This window comes from Cotesia glomerata, linkage group LG3 (assembly GCF_020080835.1).
Source record: "Cotesia glomerata isolate CgM1 linkage group LG3, MPM_Cglom_v2.3, whole genome shotgun sequence".
Taxonomy (NCBI): Eukaryota; Metazoa; Arthropoda; class Insecta; order Hymenoptera; family Braconidae; genus Cotesia; species Cotesia glomerata.
This window is the reverse complement of record NC_058160.1, coordinates 9,718,306-9,726,876: the sequence shown is the minus strand read 5'-3', so window position 1 is coordinate 9,726,876 and position 8,571 is coordinate 9,718,306. Positions and strand designations below refer to the sequence as shown.

At 25.6% G+C, this 8,571-nt stretch overlaps 2 protein-coding genes across 2 annotated transcripts; one reads left to right on the top strand and one right to left on the bottom strand.

Annotated features, from left to right (window-relative positions):
* The first annotated feature begins 2,102 nt into the window (after nucleotides 1-2,102).
* LOC123261169 (short-chain dehydrogenase/reductase family 16C member 6-like) lies at nucleotides 2,103-5,804 on the top strand. The gene is made up of 7 exons (XM_044722684.1): nucleotides 2,103-2,875; nucleotides 2,948-3,102; nucleotides 4,514-4,691; nucleotides 4,907-5,036; nucleotides 5,169-5,292; nucleotides 5,358-5,483; nucleotides 5,715-5,804. Exons 1-7 carry the CDS (start codon nucleotides 2,735-2,737, stop codon nucleotides 5,782-5,784), a joined length of 924 nt encoding a protein of 307 aa, XP_044578619.1. The 5' UTR covers nucleotides 2,103-2,734; the 3' UTR covers nucleotides 5,785-5,804.
* A 180-nt stretch (nucleotides 5,805-5,984) lies between these two features.
* On the bottom strand, nucleotides 5,985-8,533 carry LOC123260662 (ketohexokinase-like). The gene is made up of 4 exons (XM_044721898.1): nucleotides 8,236-8,533; nucleotides 7,671-7,995; nucleotides 7,351-7,604; nucleotides 5,985-6,445 (listed from the first exon to the last, which is right to left on the bottom strand). Exons 1-4 carry the CDS (start codon nucleotides 8,373-8,375, stop codon nucleotides 6,001-6,003), a joined length of 1,164 nt encoding a protein of 387 aa, XP_044577833.1. The 5' UTR covers nucleotides 8,376-8,533; the 3' UTR covers nucleotides 5,985-6,000.
* Between the last annotated feature and the right edge of the window lie 38 nt (nucleotides 8,534-8,571).

The window sequence follows — 8,571 nt, the reverse complement described above, 5'->3', positions numbered from 1 at the left end:
ATATATACGTACAAATATATTTTTATCTTCAATTCAGAAGCTCTCTATACAATAATAAATATTATTTCTTGAAAATAATAAATGAAAGTAACTAATGAAAGTCTTTGTGAAAAAAAAATATTTTTAGTTTTTTTATTTAATTTTATACTGAACAAAAATATGTTTTTTATACAGTAGAAAAATTAAATGACAATTGTTTGAAAAATTTATAAAAATTATTTTCTTGGTATTTAATCACAGAATAATTGTTTTTTAAATTTATTTTACGAATTGATGAATAGATTGTTGATAAAAACTAAAGAGGAATAATATAATATTTTAGGCCATTCCGGCTGCGAGTCAAAAGTACCTTCAATCAACTTTTCTTCAATTGTTGTTATTATTACCATACTTATTATTATGTATTAATATTAATAAATATACAGTATGTACGTGGAATAATTATACTATATTGTTCACGAGGTATAATAAAATAGTTAACTCACAAAATAAATAATTGTGCATAATATTCATTCATGGGTTTATTTATTTATAAATATTTTTTAAAAAAGTCCAGCGAAAGTGAGAGGTTGATTTAAAAACCGGTTGAAAAACCATGATATTAATTTAGGTCACTTTTTCACTATCAGGTCAAGATCAAATGTAATTATTACCAATTTTATTGACTGAAAAAAAAAAAAAAAATAATACCTTGAGGAAAGACAAAATCTTTATTTATCAAATATTATTATTATTAAGAGAATAAAAAAAAATTTTGCGTCGAGGATAGTCATATAATAAAATCGGTTTTTTTAGTGAAATTTAGTGTCATTGCAAAGGTCTTGATTTGAATTTGTGCCTTTTCAAGGTTTCACATCATTCTCACCGATAGTCAATTTATTATGACAAGTATTTAGGCTGCATTCGAAAATTCTCTATTTCTAGATACAAAATTAAGTAATGACCTTGTATCTTGTGAACTAATGACATTTTTAAAGATATAAGCTCATCCCGATGTTACACTCATCGAGACCTTTCATTTGAGTACCCACATCAATTTTTCATATATTTCATATATTATATACATAAATATATGAAAAATATATCAAAATGCATGTGGGTACTCAAATGAAAGCTCTTAATGAGTGCAACATCGGGATGAGCTTATATCTTTAAAAATGTCAATAGTTAAGAAGGTACAGTGCAATTTAACAAAAGTCATACTCATTATTTGATAAAGCAAAATTTTATTTATTTATAGTTCATAAGTTTCGGCAGTCACATAGTGACTGCAATATTGCTAGTTATTATTATTATTATTATTATTATTATTATTATTATTATTATTATTATTATTATTATTATTATTATTATTATTATTATCATTACTCCTTTATTTTTATAATTTCCTTGATAAAAAACAAAAAAAAATAAAATTTTCCGTAAAAAATTATCAAATATTTAAAGCCCAAATTATTTTTTTACAAAATAAATAAATATAAAATAATAAAGTTTTAAAAAGCAACAATTTAAGCGAAAGCGATATTGCATAAGTAGAAAAGCACCGAGCGCTAAAATCCATGTGTGTAAATATATATATATTAACTCGTACTCATTCAAGACAACTGCACATATGGAAAAATCCAATCAGATAAACTTGCTTCTCAAATAGCTTCACTTATACCTTATCAGCTGCATGACTAAGCGTACATGTGTTTCATTATATTTATTCATTATTTTTTTTTTAAATTAACTTTCTTAAAATTTGAAATTTTTAGAATAAAAAAATTTATTTTTAATCTTACTTATAATGCAAATATTTTTTTATACAATAACAAAGCGACTTTGTTCATTTTTTATCGTACATTGTAACAAATAAGAATGATAACTTTTGGTGATAACCCCGGTCTTTATTTGGTATTTAAAGTAAATAAATACAGAATTTATCTGAATAGGACTCACTTGAAGATAAAATATGTCCAGAGTTTAAAAAAACCGATAAATAGATTGAAAGATGAAGAATATATTTTTGAGTGATAGGAACGCTGTAATTGTTATTATTATTATTAGCATGATAAAGTGTGTTATTTCTGTATCGGTCTTAATAGCGATAGCTGAAATACTCAAGGCAGTACGACGTTAAGGATAGTTGCTTTTAATTTCATTCAGTTGTGGCTGAAACACCGGCGACGACAGTACAAACTTATACCTACTCTAACATACTTATTAAATGCACTTTATAAATAAGATAAAAATAAAAACATAAAACACCATATACACTAGTCGAATTGAGCGCGAGACTTGGCAACTTTCCTCGCGTTCGAACCGCGTTATCTCTAACAAACACATTTTATTAATTATTTTAATTATTTATCTCATCAAATAAAATTTTTAATTTATTCTACTTTGCATAAATTTCAAAATAATAATTTTTTTTTATTAAAATGAACCATAAAAATAATTTTAAAAAATAAAATTGAAAATAAAAGTTAGTTTATTTCTATTTCGATCGTTATCCAGTGCAGTGTGTGCGTGTCGCGATATGTTCGTTCGTTATATTCACTTATAAACTATATAAAGTATTAATAGCATCGATTTGTCTTTATCATTACTTTTGCTCCTGAAAATAAGTACATTCGCACTGTAAAAATAATAATAATAATAATAATAGTGAAGTAAAATTGAGCAACTATTGCGAATAAATTCTAGTCAATAGAAAGGTATTTTAAATTAACTTTTAAATAAACCAACAAAAATGGTAACCGCGTATGAAGCAATAACTATTGCAGCAGACACATGTCTGCTTTTATTGAAAATTATTTACTATATTATCGAAAGTGCCTACCGATTAATCGTACCGGTTGAAGAGAAAAATGTTGCTGGGGAAATAGTTCTGGTAAAATAATTGTTTTTTTTTTTTTTTGTATTTTTGTTAGTTTATGTTACTTAATTTATTTATTTATATTAGATTACTGGGGCTGGACATGGAATTGGTCGTGAATTGGCGTACAAATATGCATCACTTGGGGCAATTGTTGTGTGTTGGGATCTAAATGCTCAGAGTAATCAAGAAACTGTAACAGAGATAATGAAATTAGGAGCCACGGCTGCTCATGCATATCAGTTAGTATTTATTATTATTTTCACTTAAAAGTCTAGATTATTTTTTTTTTTTATCATTTTTAATAATTTTGAATGATTAATTTTTAATAGTTATTTTCTTTAGTAATTTTTAATAATTAATTTTTATAATAACTTGGAATAATTATTTTTTTGATAATTATTTACAAGTAGGGTCCACCATTATAATTTTCATTTTTTTTTAACAGAATTTTTTTTTGAAAATTTTGATGTATTTTTTTTTGAAAAATCTATTAAGAAATGAACAATTTCAAAAAAAAAAAATTATAAAAACGGTTCAACCTAAAGGCCATCCCTGCAACTTCCCGCTAATTCCATACCTGAGCGCTTAAAATTGTACTTATGAAATTTTTGAGATTTTTGAGCTCAAAATATAATTTATGTGATATTTTGAGCTCACTGAGTTCAAAAAGATAATATTTCTATGCATTTGAGCTCGCCCAGCTCAAAAGTCTGATAGAAGTTTCATAGAACACTATTTTTGGAATTTTCAAACCGCAATAACTTTTGAATGGATCAACCGATTTTCACGCGGTTGGCAGCATTCGACGCAGTTTTATCATACTCATAAGTTATTTTCAGATTTTAATTGATCGAACCAAAAATTTCGGAGTAATTCCGAAAAAACACTTTTTTCGGTTTTCTTTCGTTCACGATATCTCTCGAACCAATCAACCAATTTCGACCAGCTTCGTGGCGATCGACGTGGTTTTTTATTGTCTAGAGCTGATTAGTTTTTGGAATCGATCGGTGGAGCCGTTTAAAAGTTATCCAAAGAAAACCACATTTAAAAAATTTTTTTTTCTTAGTTTTTTTAAGATTTCTCAAAATCTACTGATCCGAATCGGTCCAAATTATACTTAAAATCTAAGTTTGGCCAAGCTCTTTCAAATGGCACCAACCGCGATAAAATCGAATCAGCCGTTCAAAAGTTATAAGCGTTTCACAAACTTTCACACACACACACGCACCAGGACCTCAAAACGTCGAGATCTGATGAAAACTCGATTTTCGAAAAACGGGGTAAAACCAATAACTTCCCGATTTTTGAAAATATTCGATTTTCTTAGCGGGAAGTTAAAAAAAAGTTGATTATCACAATTTTAACAAATTTTCAAAAAAATTTTTTTAAAAATTGTGATATTCAACTTTTTACTTTTCAAAAAAAAAAATATATCAACATCAAAAAAAGATAAAATAGAAATTTTATCCAAAAACATGAGAGCCAAAATTTTTTCCAATTTTTTATCATAAATGCGCCTGAAGAACAAACAGAATAAAAAAATTTGAAAATGTTAATTTTTCACCTAGATATGGCCAAAAATAGGGTAGAACCCATTTGTAAATAATTACCATTTTTTAAACTAATTTTTTATTGAATTATTGCATTTAGATGTGACGTATCTGATAGAGAACAAGTAATAAAAATTTCAGCAAGAGTTAAATCCGAAGTTGGACATCCGACAATATTAATTAATAATGCTGGAATAATGCCTTGTGAAAAATTTTTAAATTACTCCCCTGAGACTGTTAAAAAAATAATGGATATAAATGTTCTCGCTCATTTTTGGGTATGTATGATATAAAAAATGTTTTGTCAAGTAAATAACTCTTTTTTGTGTTAATTCTCTTAAATTAATGCAAAAAATTGTTAAATCTTATATAACACTAAATTTTTTTGCCGCAATGACAAAATTTTTTACTGTATAAATTTTAAATAAAAAAACCAATTAAATTTATTTACATATTTAATAACCGATCATTAAAAATTGATTATATAATTTAGATACTGGAGGCGTTTTTACCAATGATGATTAATAATAATTACGGTCACGTTGTTGCATTATGTTCGATGGCGGGAATGGTAGGCTTGAAAAACCTTGTACCTTACTGCGCCTCAAAATTTTCTGTCAGAGGTAAATTATAATTATATGAATAATAATATCGCAAACACGTGTTATATTTATATAAGTGATATCAATTAAAATCAATAAGAGAATTATCTTTTTTGATTTTGATAATTTAAAATAATTTCATTAATTAATTAGGTCTGATGGAATCATTGAATGACGAATTAAATTGGATTGAAAATTATCCGAAGAATAATATTAAATTTACGACCATTTTTCCGTACATGGTTGATACTGGTCTCTGCAAAAAACCACATATGAGGTGAATTTACATTTTATATTAAATAATTATAATTTCAATAATAAATGATTTTATTTTTGGTATAGATTTCCCAGTTTGATGGCACTAGTCCCTCCGAAGGAAGCCGCATCTCTTATTGTTACCGCGCAAAGAAGAAATTTTACCGAAGTTACTATTCCTAGATATTGGAATAGTGTCAATTGCATTTTAAGGTAAATTTTATAATTAATTTTGGACAGAAAAATATTTTCTTTAAAAATGATCGATAAATTCATTTTAATTGTGAGAAATAATGCGGCAATTAACAATTATGAAAAAATTTATTTATTTTATTGTAAATTAAATAAAATTTATTTCTAAAAAAATTTATTTAAAAATTATTTTTAAAGAAAACTTTTTTTTATTATTTTGAATTAATTAATTTATTGTATTTTTTTTTCTAGGATATTTCCAGAAAAAGCTGGTATCGCAATAAAAGAATTTTTAAAAAGCGGAGTTATTGCTGATAGTTAAAAAAAAAAATCAAATTTTGATTGAAAAAAAAATTGTAATAATTGATATTTTTATAAATTTTGGGATAATAAATTTTGGGTATTAGATTTGTAAAATTTTTATAATTAAAGTGATCTCTTTACACAAAATAAATTTATAAATCAAAAATAAATTTACATTTATTTATAAAAAATAAATCTATGTACATAATAATAATATAATTATTATTTATTACAATTAAAAACAGATTGGAGTTGATTGTAGATGATCGTAACCTTTGAACCCAATTTTATTACCGGCAGTACGGCAAGCAAACGTAATGGCTGCTTGTAAAATTGTTTGATCAATAAAGTCAGTGTTGCTGTACTCTGAGCTCTCAATGTTACAATTAAATGTTATCTTTTTAGGAACTATATTAGAATTTGATGATGATGATGGATCTTGATCTGATTGTTGTTGAGTTTTAGTTATCTGATCTGTATTGTCGGTATTTATTACATTAAATTGACTTTTTTTTAATTTAACGTGATTTAAATAGTGCAATACGGCTGCAGTAAACGTGTCGCCGGCACCTAATGAATCAATTATTTGCGTTGGAGGAAATGCCGGTGATTGAACAATTGTACCATCTGGTGTTCTTGCCATTGCTCCTCTGTCACCCCACGCACAAATAATTGTCGCTCTGTAATTTCATTTCATGCATTAATAATTTAATAACTATTATTGGAATAAATAATAATAAAAATAATAATAATATTTCATAGTTGAAAAAATTATTATAATAAATTTTAAAAAGTTATTATTATTATATATATTATTAAAAGAAAAAGAGAAATTTTGTCTCCAAGATAGTCATATGAAAAAATCGGTTTTTTTAGTGAAATTTAGAGTCATTGCAAAGGCCTTGACTTGAATTTGTGGCTTTTCAAGGTTTCATATTATTCTCACCGATAATCAATTTATTATGATAATTATTTCGGCTGCATTAAAAAATTCTCTATTTCTACACTGAGAAAAAAAAATACTTTTATTAAGAAAATTTTCTTGATACAAGAATTTATGTTCTTGAAAATTTTCAAGAATATATATTCTTAGCTCAAGAAATTGTTAAATTGATTGAAATAATTTTTACTTAATTTAAATAAAGCTATTCTTTTGTTTATTTACTATCCAAAGATAAATATTGATGTTCTTCTCTTCAGAAATTAATAATTAATAATAATAGAAAATTAAGTAATGACCTTGTATCTTGTGAACTATTGACATTTTTAAAGATATAAGCTCACCCCGACATTACACTCATCGAGACCTTTCATTTGAGTATCCACATTAATTTTTCATATATTTATATATATTATATATATGTATATATGAAAAATGTATGAAAATGCATGTGGGTACTCAAATGAAAGCTCTTGATCAGTGTAACATCGGGATGAGCTTAAATTTAAAAAAATGTCAATAGTTAAAAAAGTACAGCGCAATTTAACAAAAGACATTATTCAATAAAGCAAAATTCATTTATAGTTCACAATTCACTGCAGTCACATAGTGACTTTTTCTTTTTTAATAATAATAATAACTTACCCAGATTTAACATCACGTGAAATATTTTTAATAGTTTCCGTCATATTACTATATCCTCGACTACAAGCAAAATCTTTTGAAATAAATGCAACATCTGCATACGGCAATAAATCCAATAATTCAATTTTATTTTTTTCCAATTCAACACTAACAGTTATCGGTGTAGTATTATTATTTGATTTTATTGATTTTAATTTACTATTATAATTTTCAATGGATTGCATCATCCCCAATACTCGTGGAATATTTCTTCCCTAGAAATCCATAAAAAACGAATTAAATATCCATAAAATACTTAAATAAAAAATAATTTTTGGTACTTCAAAATGTATCCAGCGGTAATTATCTAAATTTAATTTTTCAAAATCTTGACTAGTAAGTTCTGGTAAATTTGGATTGTGATGCAATATAGTTCTGGATCCGGCTTGTAAACTCAATATAACTGTCGATGTGGGACAACCAATTTTATCAATTATTGGGCAATGACTAAAATCAATACTGTACTTAAGCATGTCGTCTTTCAAAAATTTCAAGTGGTGCTCTGTTCCAAGTGTGCCAAAAAATTCGCATTTACTTCCCAGTTTGGACAATACCGTGCAATTGTTCGAAGCGTTACCGCCGCGTTGCCATCTATAATCAATGCATCTAAAAAATTTTAATAAATTAATTAATCATCTTAATTTCAAAGTTAGCCTTATAGTTTTTTAAATGAGAACTAAAAAATATTTTTTCAAAAATTGCAATCATAGTTTTTTACAAATAAAATTTTTATTTTATTTTATTTTTCTTCAATTATTTTTTCAATAAAAAAAAATTTTTCGATGCCGGCTAACTTAATTTTTATTAAATTATCTTTTAAAAAAAAAAAAAAAGAAAAATACTTACCGAGTATCAGTATCTTCTAATGGAAAATTTTTACATGTTTGTACAATGTCAAGGCACACAAGCCCAACACACAAAATTTTGGGACTGGAAGACTCTTGTTGCGAACTTCCAACTAATTTTTCATAAAAACTCGAAATCATTTTTAATCTTAAACTTCTTTGCACTTAATTATTCTACAATATAATTTATTAAAACTATTTTTTAATATTTAAAAAAAAATAAAAAAATTAAATATATTACTGCTATCTCATTGTTTTTATTCTTGAAACAATAATAATAAATAGACTTATTAAACAGCTGTCTCCAGCCCAACTGACACTATCAACAATTATTTTA